Source organism: Aptenodytes patagonicus, chromosome Z (genome assembly GCF_965638725.1).
Source record: "Aptenodytes patagonicus chromosome Z, bAptPat1.pri.cur, whole genome shotgun sequence".
Classification (NCBI taxonomy): Eukaryota; Metazoa; Chordata; class Aves; order Sphenisciformes; family Spheniscidae; genus Aptenodytes; species Aptenodytes patagonicus.
Genome location: NC_134982.1, coordinates 517,836 through 540,872, shown reverse-complemented (window position 1 = coordinate 540,872; position 23,037 = coordinate 517,836). Strand labels below are relative to the sequence as shown.

The 23,037-nt window shown below is 38.2% G+C and overlaps 1 protein-coding gene across 11 annotated transcripts in view; it reads left to right on the top strand.

Annotated features, from left to right (window-relative positions):
• LOC143172316 (E3 ubiquitin-protein ligase NEDD4-like) overlaps positions 1–23,037 on the top strand; it is a 207,690-nt gene that overhangs the window by 98,833 nt on the left and 85,820 nt on the right. For 2 of the 11 annotated variants that reach the window (XM_076361588.1, XM_076361587.1), the window contains exon 1: positions 2,065–3,370. The exons of 5 other annotated variants lie outside the window; for them this stretch is intronic. In XM_076361588.1, coding sequence (XP_076217703.1) covers positions 2,195–3,370 — 1,176 coding nt within the window. In that variant the 5' untranslated portion in view covers positions 2,065–2,194. Of the gene's footprint in view, positions 1–2,064; positions 3,371–23,037 lie in introns of those variants that run through there. 4 more of the 11 variants (XM_076361584.1, XM_076361583.1, XM_076361586.1 and 1 more) reach the window with 2 other exon arrangements.

Below are 23,037 nucleotides of genomic sequence, written 5' to 3'. Positions count from 1 at the left end.
TGGCATGCACGGGGATGTCCTTGTGGACGCTGATGGGGTGGCGGTTCAGGAGAAAAATTCTGTACGCAGTGACAGCTGAGAAATGACGATTTTGGTATACTCATTTCAGATACATTGCTTAAGATTTTTAAGTTTCTGTATGCAGTACTGGCCTTATACTGGCAGTTTCGGTACTTCTTTATTGTTGAGCCATTTTCTGTTTGTTCTTCTGTGATCCTGCTTCTGTAGACAGTCTGCCCTGGGGCTCATAACCACCTTGCAAAGGCAGCAACCTGTGGTTTAGGAGCCGTTGCTTTCCTTTCAGAAGGTGTTCTGAGCTATTGACAAAGCAAGTACATTGGGGTTTTTAGAGTAGCAGATTTCCTTCACGTTATGTTTACAGAATGAGGAGACATTGAACTGATTATTTTGGCTTTACTCTGAAATACTTATTGTCAATACTTGCATGGCTTTTCTTGCAAGAACTTTGTTTCTTCTTCATGTTCCCAAATTACCAAAGCACTTTCTGTCTTTGCAGTATGTCCTTCCCTTCCTATCCCCCAATCAAAATAGAGAATGTATGATGCAAGCTTCATCTTTGGTGCAAGGAGAGACTGTGTCCTTGGATAATATGCTTTATCTGAGAAATAAGATAAAATACTATCAACATCTGTGCTTCCAAAAGGCAATCTACAGCACTGTTGCTGTGTAGAAGCTATTCATGTTTTTCTTCTTTTTGGCTCATAGTCCACTTAAAACAATAGGGGATTGTGCTGTCTGTTGGCAGTTATATCGTTTTAAGCTTCCATTTCTCTTGTGATTGGTCATTTTCTGTCTTTTGAAAACAAGCTGCTTGCAAACAGAGGTTTAAATGTCTAGATAGAGTATTGACCCTCCACCTACAAATTTTCAGAGCTGTTGACAAAACTTACGCTTTCAAGTTCTCTTAGGGAACAAATGTCCATGTATTGAAATGAAGCTACACTTCTCGCTAAACAGAGTTTCTTTTCTAGTATGTGTTAACAAGTGCTGTTGTGAGCACACTTCAAATGTGAGTATCCTCAGACCACTGAGTTTCTGTGTTGTGATAGAGCTGATATAGGGTGTTTGGTTTACGTTTTGGTGTATCCTGTCTGTCTGTTCTTCTTCTGAGGTCTTTTGGCTCTCAGAGCACGTAACTGTATTCCGTGCTGGCAATCACACTCGTGGTAATATTGCTAACTTTCTCACTGGAGGCTGGCCAGCAATGGGCAGAGTTTCTGTACGGTGTTTAAGACAAATCGGTACAAAACGACATGCAACACCCGTCTCCGGTTTTCACTCGTCTTTACTGCCTGGTAAAACTGAAAAAGAAACTTTGTCTCCTGCCATCTTGCACATTTCTGCTGTTTTTATTGTGTGAGAAATCTTTGCCATATGTACGATTGCTTTGTTTGTTGTAATTTTTAATTACTAAAAGGGACTGCGCAGGGTAGTGTAGGTTATATTGTGTTCATAGGGACAATGTAAAAGTTGTGGCTTTTTAAAGGCAAGAAGTTTGTTGCTTAATCATGTTATGAGCACAGTTAAAATTGAAAGCATAACCGTGCTATATTTATTCATGTTCTGCCATGATAGCCTAATGCTGTAACACACACCAAAATGCTAAGCTTGAAATAATTTTTCTCATTTGCATGTGGAGTTGACTTAAACTTTTAACACTATATTGAAGTGTTTTTGTTGTAGTTAAATTTTTGTGTGTGTGCTTTATACAAATGTGCCTTGTGAATATGATGTGGTTTAGATTTATAGCAGTGCCGAGTGTGTTTGCTGCCTTAGTCAGCTGTGAGAGCTCTCCCGCTGGGGCCGCTCCTCTCTGATGGAAAAGGAGCAGCTGTGAAGGTGCTGTTTCAGGCTCTTGCTGGCATTAAAAAAAAAAAAGAAAAAACAAAACCCCCGCTAGCTTACATTGGAGAGGGGGAACCAGGCCACGTGACTCCCACCATCCTACCCTATGTCACAGTTGTGTAGGAGCGCTGATTGCTCTTACCCAATCATGCCTGGAATGCTGCTTGCCACTTGGGCTATTTCTGCTATCTGTCGCTATCAGGGCTGCAGTGCTAACAGTTTGGCAGATGGGACACTTTTTCTTGGAGTTTATGTCTTTGGTTTTTAACTTCTGGCAGTGCCTGAATTGTTGCTGTTCTCCCTCTCCTTTTCTTCTCTCTGTAAAACCATGGCCCATCGGCTGCGGTTTCATTTTGGCTCTGGGCGAAGCAACACAGCCCCCGAATCAGAGATCCTCGACCGGGAGAGAGAAGATGACTTTTTCATGGCATTCCACACTTTGCCAAGAAGAAACAGTCCTCACGCTTTCTCCCGACACGGAGCAGATTATGGTGGTGGCGGTGATTTGCAAGAAGTAGGCTCCTTAAAAAGGAGTACATCCATGTTTATTCCCCAGCTGCTGAACAGTATTGATGTGCGTCCAACAAGAAGCTCGTCAATGCAGATCTCTCTTCAGCGCAAAGCTGCGAATGGCTGCGCGGACGAGTGTGCAACCCTGGAATCTCCTGAGGAGACACTTCCTTGTAAATTCTCTGACTTCAGGGAGCATTATGCACCCCCTGTTGAAAACCATTCTTCTTCTCCGATCAGTCCAGAGGTGACTCCTGAAAATTCTCCACCCAGGCTGACGGAAGAGTTAGGGCAACAGATTAATGGAACTATTTGCTGTAATCGTAGAATATTTTGTACTATTCCTTCTAATAACCAGACTGAGGATGCTTCATCAACTACCCAAGAAGATGAGGCAAATGAAGCAGCTTCAGGTTTAAACATAAGTGGTGTGAGGATTCAGCATCGGGCTTCAAATGCAGACGTGCCTCAGGTTACTCTACTACCCTTTGGTACTGAGGCTCAAAATAATGTTCCCACCCCAGAACCCCGGCGTTGGTCTTTGCAACATGTGCCAGATATGTCAGCAAATTCAGGGAAAAAGTTCTTTGTTCTCCAGTTACAGCAACCGCAGACAAGTGGTACAGGTGCGGGAGGCGAATGTAACTTTGGTTTTACTGGATCAAAAGGGGACAGATTGGTCAGGTATCCTCGAATACGGCTAGAAAGGAGTACTTCTTACCCTGTCCAGCCGCCAACAGAAGAAACTAGCCCCACAGATGATGGATTGAATTCAGAACTGCATGGAAATGGCAGGAATGGGTCAGAAATATCTAGAAGCAATTCAGTAGAGCGGATTCCTCAAGGGCAGGGATGCTTGTTTAAAATCAGACCAGATCAAAACACGAGGCAGCAGCACTTCAGAATTCTTGTCACCCGTGGTCCTGAAGAACAAAATCAGGTTGTTGGTAAAGAGGGTCGTGGCACCCCTGGTCCTGCAACAGCCAGCACCACAGTAAGTATGATGCTGAGTATGCTATGCTAGTAAAATACAGAATTGCCCTACAAAGGCTTCTAGATTTGAGGCAACAGAAGCACTTCCATTGTTAGTGCTAGAATGTTCTGCATTTCTCTGGAGCAAGCCACTAATCATCTCTATTTCTAATCTAATGTAACTTTGCTCTCAGTTATGATTACATCCAGTGTAATATTTTGAGATCCTAATGTCACACATGTTTCTTAATTCAGTGTTACGTCAGCTGGAAAGATTTTTAAAAATCAGAACATTCAAATGGCAAATTAAGTGTTCGTGTTAATTTATTTGGCTGAGACCTTGCTGCATAAAGAATTCTTCACACACTGATTTTACAAACAAATACTTTGACACCTTCTAAGTATATTGTACACACGTGTGCGCTTCTACATGATTTCAAAATGTGTATTGTAATGTAATAGTAGCTAAGACTATGGAAATCTTATGATAATTCCAATCAAGATATTGACTTAGCAGATAAGGTACCAAGAAGCTAGGAAAAAAATATTTCTTATAGTAATTTTTTTTTTTTTTGGCCTTCTGGAAATTAAAAACATGTCCTGTTTTTTGTGTGCCACAAATCCTGATCAAACAACTGTGCAAGTAGCTTGGCACAACTTAGTAAACTGTCTTGTTTGTATTTGCCTTGATTTTGCTTTAAGATGAATTTTTTCATCTTCTGGTTTTTCTTTGTTATAATGGGAGAGGATTGATGTTTCATGTTTTTAAGCCACTTTTAAAAAGGCCAAAGGAGGAATGAAACTTACGGGTTTAGATTAGTCATTTGCTTAAATTGCTTTACTGTGCAATTTAACACTGCCCACTTGAGTTCCTAAGCTCAGTGATGCTGTATATAGAATAGTAAGCACTCTGTCTCCAGCTGTGAAAACAGATTCACTAGAAGAGATTTTGGTCTTCATTGCTTGTGTGTTCCCATTCTCCTGTGCTTTCGTTCAGTGAAATGTAGCACAGGACAGGTGCTCGCTGCAGCAAGGCCATATGATGACTCTGCAGCTTTCCTATGAAAAAGCTAATAGACTCCAAGTTATTCCAGTATTAACCTTCTTCTTAGCTCTTCAGCAGACACTGAGAGTAGAAAATCAGGAAGTATCCCTAAGCTTTTATTTTAAAAAAGTAAAATAAAAAAAAATAAATCCCTCGCCAGTACAGGTTTCGTTTCAGTCTCTGTAAGCTAGCAATTTTGTTAAGTAGTGTGTAGTATCTTTCCTGCCAGCCTGAGAACATTTCAGCAGGAAAATTTGGAATGCATAAACTTTGCTGATTTTCTTCTTCATTTGACTTTCATGTATGCAGTACAGTATGTTAAGTGTTCTCATACTAAAATGAATCTAAATCTCATACTAAAAATGAAGTGGGGGGCAAAAATATGTCTGATTTTCCCTTTCCTATTGATTATCCCTTGTTCCTTTCCAATAATAGCTGTTCATGGAGAACCACCATAACCAATTATATAAGTAGCTATAGTATGTCAAACCTAGTACAAAAGCATCAAAGGTTTACAGATTTGTGCGACTTGTAGAGAGATGTGCCCCAGTGTCTCTGCAGTAGTTCTCATTTTCCTAAAGGATCTACCCCCCAGAGTCACTTCTTTGATCTTCACTGTAGTAATGATTCACATACCAAAGTCATACTTCAGTGTTTCCAGAAGACAATTATGAAATTTGTTCCTTTGTGCTCTTAGGTTTAGCTACCATGTGAAATCAATTTAGTCAGCCATGAAGCATGGCAGTCACAGAGGCACTCAGTCCAAATGGTACTTGCATTCTTTAGTGCAAAAAGTTTCAAAAATAAAGAATTAATTGAAACTTAAAACTTTTTTGTGGCGTTTTCTCATATTTGTAGTAAGCCCAGAAATATTGTGGGTAGAGGTGATTGGCTAGGCAAGATGCCATAGGAAGTGTGGGGAATGAAAGCATTTTGGTGAAAGTTTTGCTTTATTTTGTCTACACATAAGACATTCTTTAGTAAGGTGTCATTTTTAATCTATCCCACAGAAGTTTGTTTGGAGGACCTATGATGCTAAGTAAGGGTGTGCCTGAAATATTTGTTCTATTAAGCTGAGGGGAAAAGCTGCCATGTTTTATAGTTGTTAGCATAAAAAAAAAAAATCTAGACTCTTCCAGTTAAACAAGTTTGTGTGTATTTGATTGATATAGGGCATGGGCCTGGGGCTGCAAGCAGCAGCTGCTACAGCCTTATTTATCTTGAGTGAAAACATTCAAGCGGGCGTCTGCAGTCCTACTGCTACCAAGTGTTTATGACCTTTCAAATATCTTCTGTTTTAGACAGAAGCATTTTTGGGCAAGCAGGATGTATTTCATTATAAGTCATTATAAAATAGTAGGTAAAGTATGAGCTTATGTCCAATTGTGAAAAATTTTATTTGGAAGCCTTGTTACAAATTCTTTTGACTACTATGATATTTTATATGTAATGCAATAGGCTACTGCCAAATGTGTATATATACTGTGGCATATAACAAATACTCACATTGTTTAAAATTTGGGGTCTGTGAGTGCATAGCTGTATTTGTGGGAAACACTTCAAATATCTCATGTATTGGACAACTGTTTTAGAGACCTGACAAAGGCATCTTTGTTGTGATAAAAATACAAAGTGCCCTAACAAAATGTTGTAGTAGTAGTATTGAATTATATTTAGTTAACAAACAGAAATGGCAACTCTCAACTCTGCAAGTCTGCATTTCTCACAACTCAGCTTTTATTTTCCCTTCTTAGAAATAATTTTAGAATAAATATTGTTTTGAAAGTACAGAGAATCTACTTATGCTCCTAAGATATCAGCTGGGATTGGGGCATGTAAACCAAAAAGAGCAAGCTGGGTTAAACGCAGTTCAGCAGTAACGAAGGGCCTGCTGGGCACCTAAGACATGTGCCTCATTCAGGCTGGTGCTGTGTGGCAAACCAGTGATTGATTGCCTAAACTCCAGCTGAGACACTGTCTTTGGCAAAATTTCCTTTATATGAAAGTGGAACAGGGTTGGGTGAACACGTGCAATGCATGTGATGGCTTTCATATGCCAGCCACTCTGGGAAGTGGTTAAAAAATTGACCTGGAGAATGTGGAACTCAATGGAATTAAGGAGCTGGAACTGCTGCTGCTCTGCTGTTGCCTCTCCTAAAGGCTGTAACATCCACTTCCCTGCCTTATTCTGCCCTTTGTCATAGGTCATTCAAAACTTCATGCTTCTGTTGATACCCTGAATTTTGGTGGGGAAAGGGATACCAGTTCCATTGTTTTAATGGAAATGCTTTCATGGGAGACCTCTGCCTATCATTGAGGCAGTGGATTTCAGATGTGTCAGTGGTGAGGTTTGTGTTTGATCAGGAATAATTATCATCACCTAGAGCAGAGCCAACTACTGTTAATAAAGCTGTGTATGGGAAAGGCAGAGTTGTTTGCTACAGTCCTTCTACAAAATTAGTAATTAGCAACTGACAATTACATGACTGCAATGCAGATGAGGAAAAAACTCTTATTCAGAATCATATAATAATGTATTTTAATGCATTATTATATTATGACATGTAGTACAATGGATTTTGATAGTTTATTTTTTCTAGAGGGGATGAATGCTTCGCTTAGTTCTTTTGTTCCACTCGCAAGTTTTCTTAGTTTCAGTGATACCTCTTCAGCGTAAAAAGGTTGCTGGTAACCCCTTCTTACCTTAGTGACTTCCTTTGATTTGGAATAGATTTCTATGAGGGCAAAACTTTGCCAAGAATAGATAGCAGTCCACTCAGAAAATTGCTACTACTAGGCAAGTTTAAAACCTTGAACCATCCTCTTTTATATCCCGCTATAAGTCAAATCTGTTTAATCATATTGGGGATTATTTATTTGTGGGTTTGACCTAAGAGAAAGCAGGTCAATGAGATTGATGATTGATTTAGAGGAACTCCTGGTGAAAATTTTCTAGTGTTCAACAGTGTTATTAAAATAGTATGTAATGTTAAATCATGTACATAAAAGATGAGCATTTCTGCTCTATCTAGGATCAGAAATGTGTATCTGAAGAATTCAACACTTCTATGGACCTTCTTTACACAGTGAAACCCTACTACAATATTTCTACTTTAGTTGGATTGTGAATTAGTATCGGATATATAGGAACTTATGTTCAGAAATGCATACAAATTTTCCATGCAGAAAAGTATATATAGCTGACCCATCAGCTGTATATATTAACAGTAATTTGTCAGAAAAGGGATGTGATCATGACATACTATATCATATATTATCAAATAAAAGGGAAAAAATGCCCATTATAACTTGCCTTATAGATTGGTGTTTACTATTATCCTATTTTTGGTCAAAAGCTCTGGACACACCATGCTCCAAGACATTGATAGTCTATAATATGGAAGTCTTGGGATGTGTTTTTTTATGGCGGGAGAATCAAACGAGAGAAATACATTTTTATTCAATTTTACACATTGGAAGAAATATAATACATTTGAATAAAAACTAAAGACTAGTTAAGAGATGACCAACATTGTGCTTTTTTTAGGTTGAATATTTATTCTGTAGACAGTCTCACAAATTATATCGTTTTCAATAGCAAGTGGCATAATAGCACTAAAGCAGACATCTTCTTTATATTTCTATGTATTATTGCCTCTTGAGTTACCACTCTCAGCATTGTGGATCACTGTTGTCTTACTGGAGATAATTTTCTGTGCACAGTGATATTCAAGCAAGAAACATCTGAATCACCATCAACTAGCTAAGCCTTCACTGCAAGAAGCAAAAGAAAGTGAAATAAATGTAATTGTTTGTAATCCTTTGAAGATGATGAATTTGTAGAGGAGCTTGCATTGGCCACATCTTTAGGCCATGTTTCTACCATAGTATTTACTTTCCGTACCCATTTGTTTCAAATTTCTAGTCTGTCTTGGATCCAGTGGGTTGGAAAAGCAGAATTTCTTAACTAGCAATTCCATTCTGTGACCTGACGTAGCTCTAATGAACAAGTAGCAATTGTCTGTACTTGACCTGTGCTAAGCCTTAATTTATAAGGCACATACCACTGTATGACAATTAAAAAGGGCAGTGGAGGAGTAACATTGTTCTGTATTGTTACCAGTGTGATTTGCAAAATAAGAGACATATTTTGGTTAGTATGAAATTCAATTCTGGATTGAATTTTCTGGTTTTTTTACTTTTGTACATAAACTGATCCATTTGATTAAAAAAAAAAAAGAAAAATAAATCCTTCAATGTTTCAGTGTAAACTATGGCAAAGTCTGAAAGTCTCTTTCTTGAGACACCAAACGGTTTATGTATTGCTTATCAGCACAAGAAAAACTGATGGAAATCTTTAAAGATGAAATAAAATGAAAAGGGGTCATCTGTCCGTCGTCCATCCACCCCCCCACCCCCACCCCCCGTTCAAGTAACCATTGCAAGAGTTTATTTGTTTCAGGTTAGTTAATGCAGTCCACAGAGAGAGATCTTAATTTTCTCTTCTAGTGTTGCTCTTCTTGCCCACTTCTTTGGTCATTCACCAGCCTGTCCTTGACACAGTATTCAACACTTAATTTAACATCATTCATCATCTTTAACTAGCCCCCACACTGATACCTTCTTAGGACTTGAGTTGGTATGGGAAATCGTGGTGCTTTTGAATTGGAAAAAAAGTTTAATTACTTCTCTTATAATCTCTGAACCAAGTCTAAATGTCCAAGAACTCCAAAGAATAAATAGACAAAAATGGGACAAATCCTGTTCCTAAGGAATGTGTGTATATATATATATAACTGTTTATCTGCCTATCCTGTTTTCATGTGGATAATGAAGTATATTAGAACCATTAAGTCACTCCATTAAGATCTAACATGGAGTGAAAACGCACTTGGCATTAGAGACTTTCCTTCTGTCTGTTCATCCATCCATGCAAACATAGTGGCAATTACCTGTGCAGAAAGTTAATAATTGGCTGCATTCACACTTCTGGTGTTCCGTGTGTGATGCTTATAGCTGAGCTATGCCGAACTGTTTCTGCATCTTCCATTTCAGAAGCAACTACTGAGTGCGGTACAGCATTCTAAATGGTACAAAACAAGAAAAGTCAAATTGTTAACAGCTTATTTGTTAGCTTTCATTACACCAGAAGCATATTCTTGAAAATTTAGAGGTCTTCTAAAACAGGCAAAAGCTATGTCAGAAGCAAGTATTTTTTCCCCGCGTCTCTTTAAGGACAGCTGAGACAGTACGGCTCACCTGCACACGGGCATTAGTAGCCAAACAGTGTGGAAAGTGTTCTGCACCTTTAAAAGGCTGCTTTCTCTTCCAGTGCTACACAGGACTAATGCTACACAATGATTTTATCTTTTATATTGCACATGTCTAAGTTTGGAGACCTACTTCAGGGATTGCTGTCTGGACTCTAATAGGCATTTCTAGAACATAATTCATGTTGCCCTTAGCTGGATGTTTAAAATAGCTCAAATGAATAGTGCTATGAATTTCCTGTCTCTCCACTTGCTATACAAGGAGTGCAGATGACTATCTGGAAAGCCTCTGTTTTGTGCAGATAAGGACTTTGTTGACATCTGCAGGTAGAGGTGGTGAATTCCATCCCTTGAGCCTTTTAGGTTTTCTGTCAAGGACAAGATCAGTTCTTCCTTCCTCTCTCTCCTCAACAAACCTACCTCTAGGTTGCAGTGAAATAAAGGTATCTCCCTGACCACAGAAGACTGTGCCTAGAGATTACCATTCCTCTCATCCTTTTTTGTTCAGAGATCTGCCACAGGTTACAGCCTGCCTTACTTCATGAGTAATCCCCAACCCCCTCATCCCCTGCCCAGAAATCACCTGGCCCCTTTCTTAATTAGCCTTTCCATCAGCTTGCATATCTATTCTTAAAAGATCTTCCTGTCCTGGAAGGGGCAGACTATCGTGTTCAAACATGTGCAGAGCAGAAGCTAGTTTTACAAGACGGGAAGTACCAAGAAGCAGACTGATTTTTGTTCTTTCCTTTTTTCTGAGTGGAGGACAAATAGCACATTGCAAGTAGTGTAAATTAGCTTGCAGAATGAAGAAATCCATATGTAATTTTTTGTCAAGTTTTCAGAGAGTCAAGAATTGGCAGTGCTGTCTTGACCCTATCCCTACACATTCTCAGAGTTCCCTGGGAAACGATTCTGGATTTTATTAGACTTCATTGTTAGGTGTTTTTCTCCCTGAAAGCTGTATCTTTTGGTATGTCTCTGTAAAGAAACCAGAATAAAACTTGGAGCAGAAGAGCTGGAAATAACATAACTTTTTTAAATAGCAGTAATAAACTATTTGCTCCTGCATGGAAAAATTGTATGCTGAGTTTCAGTACACAGTGATCTCTTTAAAGCTGAGTTTATAAGGCCCTCAATTTATAATGGAAGTGCTGACACAGTCTTAACACTGAAGGTGCCAGCCAGAGCAGCTCTGGTATAGATCTAGCCACAGAAAACTACAGATAATAAACCAAATACAGAGGCTTGATTGCTTTTTGTACTATTTAGCTGTTTTCCTATTTGAGAAAAGCTGTCAAATAATGAAGAATTTAGGAATGTGCATGTTTTATGACAGTTCTAGTTCAAAAAGCTACTCTAAATCCAAATCTATCCTGTTTACTTAGTTTCCAGATCAAATCTCATTGTAAAATGTGTTACTGCATACGTTAATCTAAAATCTGTTGCTTTTATCTGTTTTTTCATCTAACAGGATGGCATTGGTAGCTTCCAAAAGTCAGCAATTATATACAGAAAAATACATTAATAAAATCAGCAGTATGACCATGCAGGTTTCTGTCTCCAAAGAGGATTAATAAATAAAAAGGAAAAAACTCATCCTTGCTCTGTTTAAGTCCTCTGATATTATGAACCTAGCAAAATGCTGGGCTGTGTCTTACATATGTGGGAAAAGCTAATTCTAGAGTTAAAGGCATTATCATTACCAAAATACCATTCTGGTTTCCGGGTCTGTCATGTGCTGACTCCTCAAGCCGTGGGGGCGAGGGGGGTACACTGTGTTGGAAGTGAAAGTCAAAAGAAAATTTGCTTCTGATTAGATGAGTTGTGCAAATAAAATACATACTGCGCTGTATACTGTGGTGTAAATTCGGAGTTTTTCAGTTGGTTTGGGAGAAAGCTTCATTTTCCCTTTCATCCTAGGTTGAAAAGAATAACCTCCTGGGTGACTAGCATTTCCAGGCTGTATTTTATGTATTCTAGAAAAGAATAAGAGAATATAAACTTTGTCATAAGGTGGGATTTTTATCTTCAGTAAAAGAGAGATTCAGATACAAATTTCTATGGTCTGACTGGCCTTCTTTTCAGGTACTTGTTGAAGTCTTACATTCTTAATCCTACTATGTAAAGAGTTTTTTTTTTTTAAATGGCAAAGAATAATATACAATCACTCTTTGTAATAAATAAGGCAACAGGAGCCTACTTATTCAGCATTAACTTTAGTATTCAACAGATTGCTGGACACGCATAAAACTCTGGAGTATGGTATTTGAAATGCTTTTATTATTGAAAGCAAGCTACTTTAAAATTAAAAAGGAAGGTATTCATCAAACAGTGAAAATCCTTTCAAACAAGACAGAGGCTGATAATAATCCTTCTTGAGAAAGTTATACCCTAAGTTTTGCCTCAAGTGAGTGTTTAAAACTGTTTACATAATTTTTTTTTTTTAAGTTTTTCTGCTTTTAAAATTATTTCTACTCCACGTCCTGTACATAAAAAACACAGCATATCAAGATGGGGGAATAGCAATATTATTTGAGGGATTATGTTAAATCATGGTTATTTAAAATATTTTCATGTTGCTAAATAAAATTTAAAGCGTTGTTATCAAAGCTAAGAATTATATCCGTTACATTTTGCACATATCCTGGATAGTGAAAAACTCCTCTAATTTAAGTTTTTTTCATTTTAGCAGTAATACATTTATCTTTTAGTACTTAGTGTGGTAAAGACTTTGAATTACAAATACTCTAACCATTTAGTTATTTGAAATCTGCTTCAAGCATGGTTTTACATTCACAGAATCATATTACCACAAGACATTTATTTGCTTCAAATTCTGTGAAAGTGGAACTAAACTTTGTTGTTGAAAAGTTGAGCAGAATCTCCCTCAACTTACACACACACACAGTCTTGTGTGCTCGCTCCAAAGATTTGAAAGTGGAGGCTGCTGTACTTGCTGTATTACTAACGCTTCATTATTTTTAGAAACTCTATCGGAGAGTGCTTGCCAGCACACTGAATTATTATAAACACAAGTGAACTATACTTGTTGGGAAATGATTGAGGTATATTTGGTGATGCAGCTTGCAGTTATGTAGCAGTGTGTTTACTCATATTCAGCTTTTTGGAATTAAGTAATCCATAATATGGGTTTCTAGCCCTAGACAGATTCAGGAAGGGTTTTTTGTAATATTTTACATTTTAAGGTATAGGATTGCAAGAGATGCTCTGCAAGGCACACTAATCAAGCTACAGAGTAGCTCTGAAAGATTTTATTTATTTACATAGTTTACAGTACTTGTGACATTATCGGCTTTCCCGATTCACTTCCAGTCTTGCGAAACATCTTTCTGATGTCGGGAGCACTTTGCGCTGCCATGTGACTCTCGGCCGCGCTGTGGAGTGAGAGAGAGGAACAGGCTTCTGTTCCCTGCAGGCTGAGATAAAACCTACCAAATATAAATGAGAACCTAGCTGGGTGAAAAAGAGGGGTAGGAATTGCTTACTGTAAAGAACTAATCATAACCGCTGTAAACTAAAATGTTCAGTGAAGATAGCAAAGGTGTCTGTGCCTGATCTTCTGCGAGGTTTAACTCACTTGTGTTTGTCACGTGGGTTGAAGGTTCAGGCAGCAATATAAGATTTTAGCTGGTTTGTATGATTTGAAGGTATGTGGCTAAATCTTGACCGATCTGAAGTTGTTAGGAATTCTGCTGTTGACTTCAGTATGATTGAAGCTGTACTCATGAACTTCCTTTTACTGCTCTGTTCTTACATTTAGCCATAGTAATTCCAAAGGCTTCAGCTTAATAGCTCTTCTAAGGTAAATGGAAGCTGCTCAAACTGGCTACTCAGAGGTAATTTTCACTATAGGTATGGTCCACACTTAAATGTTACTCTGTGTAAACATGTATCTGCTAGAGTGTGGGACAAAATCCTAAACTGTAATCGCAATGCAGCAATTCCAGGCAAAGTCCCGTTCGAGACATAGCAGCAAACAAATAATCCTTTTAAACAGGATGAGGGGAGGCGGACAATTTGGGACAGATACAAGCTTTGCTGAAACAATACACCTTCAAAAGCACAGTATTATTTGGTTGCCACTGGGAAAGCTTGCCAGTCAGCACAACTACACTGCAGAATTTGCTCAGCGACAAGTCTGTAGGTCTCAATTCACTACATATTTCAGTCTGCTCTCTATTGACAGATGAGCATGCAGAAATTTCTAACATCTTCAAAAGTGGTAACAGGTCCTGCAGTCCTCAAGATTGTCTGTCAACTTCTGCGATTATCAATCTTTCTGCGTCATTGGAAGAATTTTAAATTCTCACATATTTTAAAGTAAAAAATTATTTTGGTTTGTTCATATATTGGCAACGCACTGCAGATTGTCTGCTTTGTCTCCTACTCTAGATAAAGTGTTATTCAGCTCTGGGGAAAAAAGAAACAAAACAAAACCACTCTGAACTGTAAATTGAGCTTTCTCTGAACATACTTCACTGTGGGAAGGATTCAGTAAATGAATGCTACCGAGTGAAGGAAATGTGCTGAAGATGGTTGTTCATCTAAAAGGACAATCTACTCTCAGTAAAAGGTTGCTTCTATTTGCATAGCAACCATCAGGGAAGAAAAACTGTTTTGAAGGAGACATGCAAATCTATCTGCATTTTCCTGGTGTTACTCAGGCTGATACACCTTTGAAAAGGCAGACTTTGCCGTTTGACAGTGAGATATTAATGTACTTATATTTGCTTGATTTATTGATTTGCATTCAGAAATATGTTGAAGATTTTCTCCTGATCCCGGGATGAAGGGTATTATGGCATTATGGTTCAGTAAGCACCTCAAAGATAGACATTTTATTTTAAGACTAATCTTCTGATTCTGAATTTTAGAAAACAAATCTGACACCAACTCTGTGATTACTTTCATCTCTTAACGTATGTCCATTGAATAGTCAGTCTCCTTGTTTCTGATGTTGCTGCCCTTTGTGCTCTCCAGTCAGTTGTGTGCAGTCACATGTACAGCACTAAAAAAGAACAAGTAAAATGAGGAATATTAGGAATTATAATGGAAGTAGAGTTTAAAACATAATTAATTATCAGTTTGGATGTAATCCAGGGCCTAAATAAGCTTTTGTGAGTCAATTTTGGGAATAAAAATTTCATAATGAAATAAACTATATTTCCATTTTCAAACGATTACCATTTCTTTGAAGTGAGGCTGTATACTAGCAACTTCTGAAAGTTTTTAGTAATACATGAAGTATGAAATGCAAAAAAAGCAGCTACAGTTTGGTGCTTAAAGCCAAAACCCAAGGGGTTTTCAGAAATCAATTAATTTGTGGTGACATTATTTGAGATCTACTACATGGTATTAATTTACTGTATTAAAATGTTTGATCTTAACTGAGCAAGTGAAATAGAATTTTTTGTTCTTTGCAGATGTGGGCTTTGTGGGTAATGATACAATAGCCCAAGTATGGGAAGACCTTACAGTAACCGTTTAGATGTGGGAAACTGGTCTTAATAGATTTGGTTTTGTCTGACGTCACCATTTTTTGATATCTTTTTGGCCTTGCAACATCCACCCTGATGCGAACATCTTATATGAAAGCAAACCTTACCTGCTTTATATTTAGTAAGAGAACTGAAAATAAAACTGTCTTACTGTTGCCATCCCCACAGTAAACTTTGTGGTGGTTTTATCTTAGGGAATTAGTTTTGCGTTGTGCTGGTTTTTTGATATTTAGTTTTCTGTTAACTTAGGAGAAATTTAAAAAAACAGGGTAGAGAAGGATTTCTGTAAAGAATTTGGTTGCTCTCCCTATATAGACTTGTAAATACTGTGAATTTGGTGCAGTTAACTAACTGCCCAAGGTTGCAGAGTGTATCTGTATGTAAAAATGTAAAATATTTTGATTTTCCATTAAATAGATGTATCTTTATCCCACAGGAGGACCTGATATCTTTGAAATTTATCAAACCTGTGTAATTTTTCCTGATACTAAAAACTGGGTGTTATTACAATACACGTCTAATTTATTACTTATTTGGAGTTACGGAGTATAATCTTACCTTAAACAGTTCCTCTATTATAAAGCTAAGAGCACATGGAAACAAGGAAGGCGGTTAAACTTTCTAACTGGGGGGTATGCAAAAAGGTATGTCTCTGAAAGCGTTATGCAGGAGAATGCCTTCCTTTCCTATAGGAAATCCCAAGTCTATGAGTACTCTTTGCAAAACACACAGTCTCTGGGAGCTTGCGTGTGACCTGTTCCCTGTGCATGACTTAAATATTTGATTTTTCTTTTTTTAAACATCTGTTACTATCAGCATTTGTTAGTGATTTATTTGTTCTATGACCCCACCGCACGCTGCCCTGATACTGTTCACTAAAGAGCAGGAGCTGGGGATCTGCGAGGTGACAGAGCAGCAATTGCGGATGGAGAGAACGTTCACTGGCGAGTTTATGCTGCGCTGTTTCGGGCAGCAGTTCCACATAAACTACCTCTCCTGTCCCCAAATTGCTGAGCTGTCTGCCTGCTTTTCAGATTTGTTTTTGTCTTGAGCAGCGAGTTACAGCAATGCTGGATTGGGCAGGTGACATCAGTTGGATTTCTTGTGTCAGATGCCAGCCAAAACAGATGCGGGAAGAAGAGGGAGAAAAGAATTTGGAGTCGTCAGTTTGCAGCGCCAGCTCCATTCTCCATGGAGCTGATGTGTGTGTTTTCCTTGTGTTGTGTTCCCTTCCACAGCAAATGCAGTCTCCTTCAAATGAGTTTCTGTAAGCTTGGAGTTGGAGAGAACTCTTTCTTGCCTTTTGTTATGTTCCTGAATTTTACGGGGATTAGCATTTCTGACCAAACATTTGCAGCAAATATTTCTGGAGTTCTGGCCTTCCTGCTTTTTGTTATAATCAAATTTTAAATATATAAACATCAACTCATTGTGTAGAATTTCAGGATACAAACAAAATAGATTGGTAGCTGATTTAAAAAAAATGTGCACAACATGAAACAAACTTTTCCAGGTTTTTTCCTGTGTTCTTTATTTTTCACTCTATGAGAGTTTATATTACCAGTTACTCTACTGGGTTTTTTTTCTGATTGAAATTTAAATGAATAATTACCCACCATAAAGACCTTGCGGTAAATATAATTGACTGATCTACATGAATAGTAACTATTCTTTTCTGGAAGAATTAATTAAACAAAAATTCACATTATTCTAAGTTGAATTTTCGTAACTTCCTAAATTCCATCAGAAACAACATATATTAGAGGAAAAAATCATTGACCAAATGAAATAGTTAAAATTGGTATGTTTTTGGTTTTCTGTCGTAAGGTATAAGCTAGGGTAAGAATATAGATTGTTTGGAGGTTTTCTTTTGTATCAGCTTGTGAACTCTCCAAAAGGTCACTTCTGAGGAATAGTCTAGTAATAGCATAATTCATCAAACAATCCAAAGTATAAACTAAGACACTGCATTCTTCCTCTGTGCAAAATAGAATCCCAGTTGAAAAGGGGCTCCTGAACAAGTTCTTGTAGGGAAGCATGGGCATGTCTGTTTCAGAACTGGAAATGTGAAAGACCAGTAAGTCAACATAATCTTGGCTGTCCTTTCCCTTAGGAACAAATGTGTTACTTCTAACCTTTAAAATTTAGCAGGTCTCAAAGTTTTTTGTCTCGGCAGGGAAAAAAGTGATGAACTTGTATTGGTATAAATGATCATTCATTTAAAGAAATTAAGAAGACTAGTTAACTGTCCACTAATCAGCATTTCAATGCCCTCGACATGAAGTAGTTTTCTATTTCTCTCTGGTCAGTGCATAGCCGTGTTTCTCCTCAGTGTCCTAATAAATAACAGGTATAATGCATTCTTGTGTCAGATAAACTTGGCATTTAGAATTCTTACAATCTATTTTGGTTTTTTTCCTTAACATTAGAAAAATTATTAAAGCAAAAATATTACATCAAGTATTGCCAAGTCTAATGCCTTCTTGAACATAAGCACTACTCGGATCAGATGGTTGAAAGAATGTACTTAGTACCTTTGGAAAATCTGATCTGAATAAACGTCAGTGTGCTTTCTCTGATTCTGTTACTGCTGTCTCATTTCTCTGCCTCCTGATACTTTCACAACTTTTTTTTTCTTTGTCTCTGTTCTCTTTTGTTTAACCTCAGTCTAAGATTCTTCCATCAGCCACATACCTAAAGTACTGCATCATGGTCCAAGATAAACATGTTGATGGGTCCTAATGTAATATAACTGAATACTTAGAGAAGGTGCTTAATGTGACTTTTGCTCCCTTTCATCCCTGGCAATTTATAGGACACTTGCACATCATTTAGGAGGAACAGAATTTTCAAAGTACTGCTGGAGCTCTAGCATGTAACTTTTAAACAAAAGCCTGATCCTACATTTTTACTGAGGCTGACTTCAATTGCAGTTTTCTACAATGTTGCTAATAAAGATGCATCTTCAGCTTCTCCAGACTAAGAGAGAATTCAGCTTTCAGGTGAAGAAGCTGTAATTCTGGTAGCTGGACATAACCGATATGCTCTCAGTGGGAACTGTAGCTTGTATAAATGTTAGTTGTTGTTTGTCTGCCCATACAGCCAAGTATTTTATTAAGAGTTCACAAGGGGTCAGATAAACATTTAGTGGCTTTCAAAAACTGTCTCTGGTCATTTGAGTACGTTGTGTTATGTGGTCAAGTTACAGTGAATTTCAAAGCACTGTGGGGATTACTGGTCTTTCAGACTGCCTTGAACTGTTTATAGTGGCTTATGCCCAAGTGTATAGCATGTTTAAGGAGAGTATGAAATAGCAGAAATCAGTCTGTCTACTGAATGGAAAATTGGGGACTTTTATTTCGCCTTGAGTCATGTTTTGTTATATTTTACTGCTACTTTGAAATTAGTACGGTAGTGTACATATTGAGGAAGACGAATTCAGGAATACTATTCAGTAATAAAGGAATATTACCTCAGTGTAATGATGTGTATGTGATGGATGATTAAAAATCTGATTGTTCTTCAAGAACTTTTTTTGCACCGTTGAAATGGTTCTTTGCTGCAGAGTTCTTTGCTTGAAAATTATTCTAATTTATATGGAGAAAGCCAGCAAATTTCACCAGAAATTGTGGAAGAGCAGCTGCAGAGAGAAGAATCAGTAGTTAGAAAATTTACGAAGTACACTCTTTTGCTTGCTCACATACGTGTATGCAGACTATATATACATTATGCCTTATGGAAGTGATGCCCCACTAATCCCTCTATTTTCTGAGCTCGTTATTAAAATAGCAATTCCATTTTTGACCGATTTTAAGAGAAAGAAATTGACTTCTGGGTTTTTTCAGTTTTGCCCATGTTCAATTCCCATAGAAGTCACAGTCTTAACATTTTTCAAAGGCAGCTGCATTCCAACAGGCTCTAAACCTCTCCGTGATTTCCCCCTGCCAAATCTTAGTGTATGGTCAAGACAACATAGGAGAAGATTACTGTCATGCTTTTCAGCTGCCTTCTTCAAGAAGTAGCAGGAGGCAAAAGTTAACGTTTTAAGAGAAGTTGATGTCCATTTTTAACTTTTTTTGCTATCCTATTGCTGATCTTTCAGCATGGTTGCAAGAGTTGCATACATTCTGTATCTTGAGCTCTTATATCTTTCAGATCTCAGTTGCTGCAGTTCTCCAGGGTATATTATAAGCATTGGAATAGATTGAGAGGGAATATAAATCCCCCTAGTACACTAGAGCATTTATAGTCTTACAGTACTTAGCTTTTCTGAGGGTTATATTTCTTAATTGCTTTCTGCCAAGAAAGCACATATATAGAAAAATTGGTCGTGACAGATGTATAGTGAAATCCGGAAGTCTGAATAAAGGGCTGAACGGCTGCTGATGAGGAAAAGAAACAGAAAAAGTAGGACATCTCTTTGAGCAAAAGAAAAAGGTAGGATAAGTAGATCAGCGAAGAGGAGAAAAGAAGAAATGGTAATAGAGACAATAAAAGGTCTGTGTCATTTGAATGGTTCATAGTGTCTGCAACACAAGGCAATGTTAATGAACAATTTGCCAGCTAATTTTCCTCTTTTTAATCTGCTTAATATTGTACACCATAGCAGAGTTTCCCAAGCCTACCTCACTTGCTTACCAGTATTAGCAGAAATAGTTCCCAATTACAGTTATACTTCACTTTGGAAATCCATTCGCTGTAATTTTGTGAATTACTGGTTTTTGAGGGTGAGCTATGTGAGCTGCAGTACTTCGTAGTGAATAATTCTGAAAGGAAGTAAAATATATGTTTGCTAATACACAAGGAGTGTGTATAACTAACTTCTGTGGGGAAGGTTGCAGAATTCATGTGTTGTGAGTGCAAGGTCCTGCATTTATGGCAGCTAACTTTAAGCACTTAGCTGACTGAGAAACGCAGTTACTGGAGGCGTTTGTCATCGTTAAAGGTCAGAGCAGATCTAAAAATCTGTTAATCCGACTGAACTGCATCTCTTCACTGACAGAGGGAGCTGAAGGCAGCTGACCTTCTGTGCTGGAGGTCCAAGTCAGCTAGAACGAAACTTGACCTAGGTTCTCAGTCTTTTAGACCTTTGCCAGCCTGCACATCTGAAAGAAAAAATGCATTTCTCTAACCTTTAATTGGACCGCATTGAATCCAACAATGATGGGATCTGATACTTCCCATTTAACTGTATTTCACAAGTTTTTGTGAAATGTCGTAATTGTTTAATCATTTTCTTCACATGGTCACAAAAAGGTTGTTAGTGTTTTCTGTGTTCCACACTGCATTCATTTATCATGATTTTTCTACATTATAAACTTGGAATTTCAAGGTCATACCCCACCTATATTACTAGTTGTATGATACCAAGTAGCTGTCAGTAGGTTGTGTGTCAGTTCACAAATACTGTGTGTTGTAGTATGCTACTGTGCATCCTCCCCAGGGTCTGCCCTCTCCCAGGCAAGAAGCAATGCTAAATATGAGTCTGAGCAAATGAAGAATTTTTGGGCCTCTGTGAAAGTTCCAAGTAAAGTGCAGCTGCGTACTTTGGAGAGACACCAGCCTTCCTTCCTTGGAACAGTCCTCCTGTTGTAAACCTGGTTTCATTTTGCTCTCTGACTTTACCAAGTTAGCCTCTCATCTAAAATTTTTCAACTTTGAATATCATTGTTTTCTAAATTCTGTACCTTTTTATAGACAGAAATACAGAATTTGAATAAAGTTTACTCTCATAGATATGAGGGATAGTGATTCCGTAGTGAATCCTCCTGTGCAGTCTCAAACATATTCACAGTATGAAAAATGCTTTTGCCTCTATTCCCTGTACCAGTGGCAATACATATTTAATTTTATAAAGACAGCAGACACAACTTTGAGGGCAAAAAGTATTGGGGGCACTCGGTAAAAAGTTTTAGAGCCATTAGAGTATTAATGGAAAGAATAATGGTAGGATAATGGTAGATTGCTAAGATACTGTCCGCAATGTTTGATTCTTCCTGTCTTGAAACACCCAAGAATTTCAAGCACAGGTTTAGTAAACTGTTCTTGGAGAGGCCTCTAAGTCCGAGTAGTATGCTTTTGGCAATTTAGTAATTCCTCAGCTATTAAGACATGTGCACGTGTTTGTGTTACATACCATTTGCTGGAGCACTGCATGTACGCTATGTACATTACTTCTGCTTCATAAAACAAACATTTCTTTGTTGTTTTGAAGAGCCAACATTTTCCAAACCTGACATCAGGAGAGAACGTTACTTTCTTTCATTATTTTCTGACTCTGTAAGTCAGGTAAGGAAGGCTTGAGGACTTTGAGCAGAGGGGAGCGATTACCTCCCTCGACCTGCTGGCAGTGCTCTGCCTAATGTGGCCCAGGAGGCTGTTGGCCGCCTTTGTTGTGAGGGCGCATTGCTGGCCCATGGTCAGACTGGTGTCCGCCAGGACCCCCAGGTCCCTCTCTGCAGGGCAGCTTTCCAGCCCCTCAGCCCCCAGGCTTTCCTGGGGAATGGGGTTATTCCTCCCCAGGTCAGGACTTGGCATATCCCTTTGTTGAACTTCGCGAGATTCCTCTCTGCCTCTCTCTCCAGCCTGTCCAGGTTCCTCTGAATGGCAGCACAGCCACCTGGTCTGTCAGCCACTCCTCCTAGTTTTGCATCATCTGCAAACTTGCTGAGGATGCACTCTGTCCTGTCATCCAGGTCACTCATTAAGACGTTGAACGCTATAGGACCCGGTATCGATGCCTAGGGTGTACCGCTATTGGGCTGGCCTCCAGCCGGTGGATGGCTCGAAATTTTGACTGCTTGCAATGCTTTCATGTCCCAGAGAAATTAAAAAGATTTGACTTGTGAAAAGTGGGTTATAGCATCATGTCCTAATGCTGCTAAAATCTAGATACCTTGATTTAAAATACAGTCATCAATTAAGTTAGGTATATATGCAAGATTGTACTTCGTGCAACTTGAAGTTACTTCATGTAACTCTGTCAAGAAAGAAGGGTTTCAGCAAGCGTAGTTTGGAAAACTGCTCTTACAGTGCGGCCCTTTTCATAAATGTGACAAAACCAGCATGAAGTAAACAGGTTAAGATTGGCTTACATTGTTACGTAGTTTTGCAAATTAACTATTGAAATGCGATACCTTTACATGCAATCTGGTGATTTTGAATAGATGAACTGGTCTGGACAAGTTAGATTTCCTTATCTCTGTGCTACTCCCCTTACTGCAGCTATTATGGGGATGCTCTTCTAGCATCGTGTGCTGAAATTATTGATACAGATTGGAGAGGTCAGGTTTATCTATTATGTCATAGGGCAGATGATTGTACAAAATTGCCCCACTAGCTTACAGTTCTTACTGTTCCTTCTGCGCTGGTGGCTTCTTCTAATGCTGAAGGATGGAGAGATATTTGTCCCATCTTTTTTCAACCATGGAAACTTAGGTTAAAAGAAACATTACAGCTAAATGTCACTAACAGGTTAAGTGTATTCCATAATACAGCTGTGGTTGTCCAGCTGAATGCTTGTTGGTGAATACTTCACATTTTGCCATGAGAAACTTACACAGGCATTTCCTTCAGGAGTAGAGAAGGGTATAAACAAAACAAAAGCTGGTAGGAGTGACTTCAAATCAATACATAAATAAGGCTGTAGGAACTTACTGGTAAGGGTTCCATTTTTTGCCATATTTTTGTCTTCCATTTTGTAACTACAGATGAGTTTCTGTCATCAAGATCATACAACTCTCTCAGCATTATGATTCCAGTAATGGCTCCTTCTGTGTGGTGATTCCCCATCCTAATTTTAATGAGAAGCCATAAACTTACGGTTTCACTTGTTCATTTTAGTTTGTCACTAGTG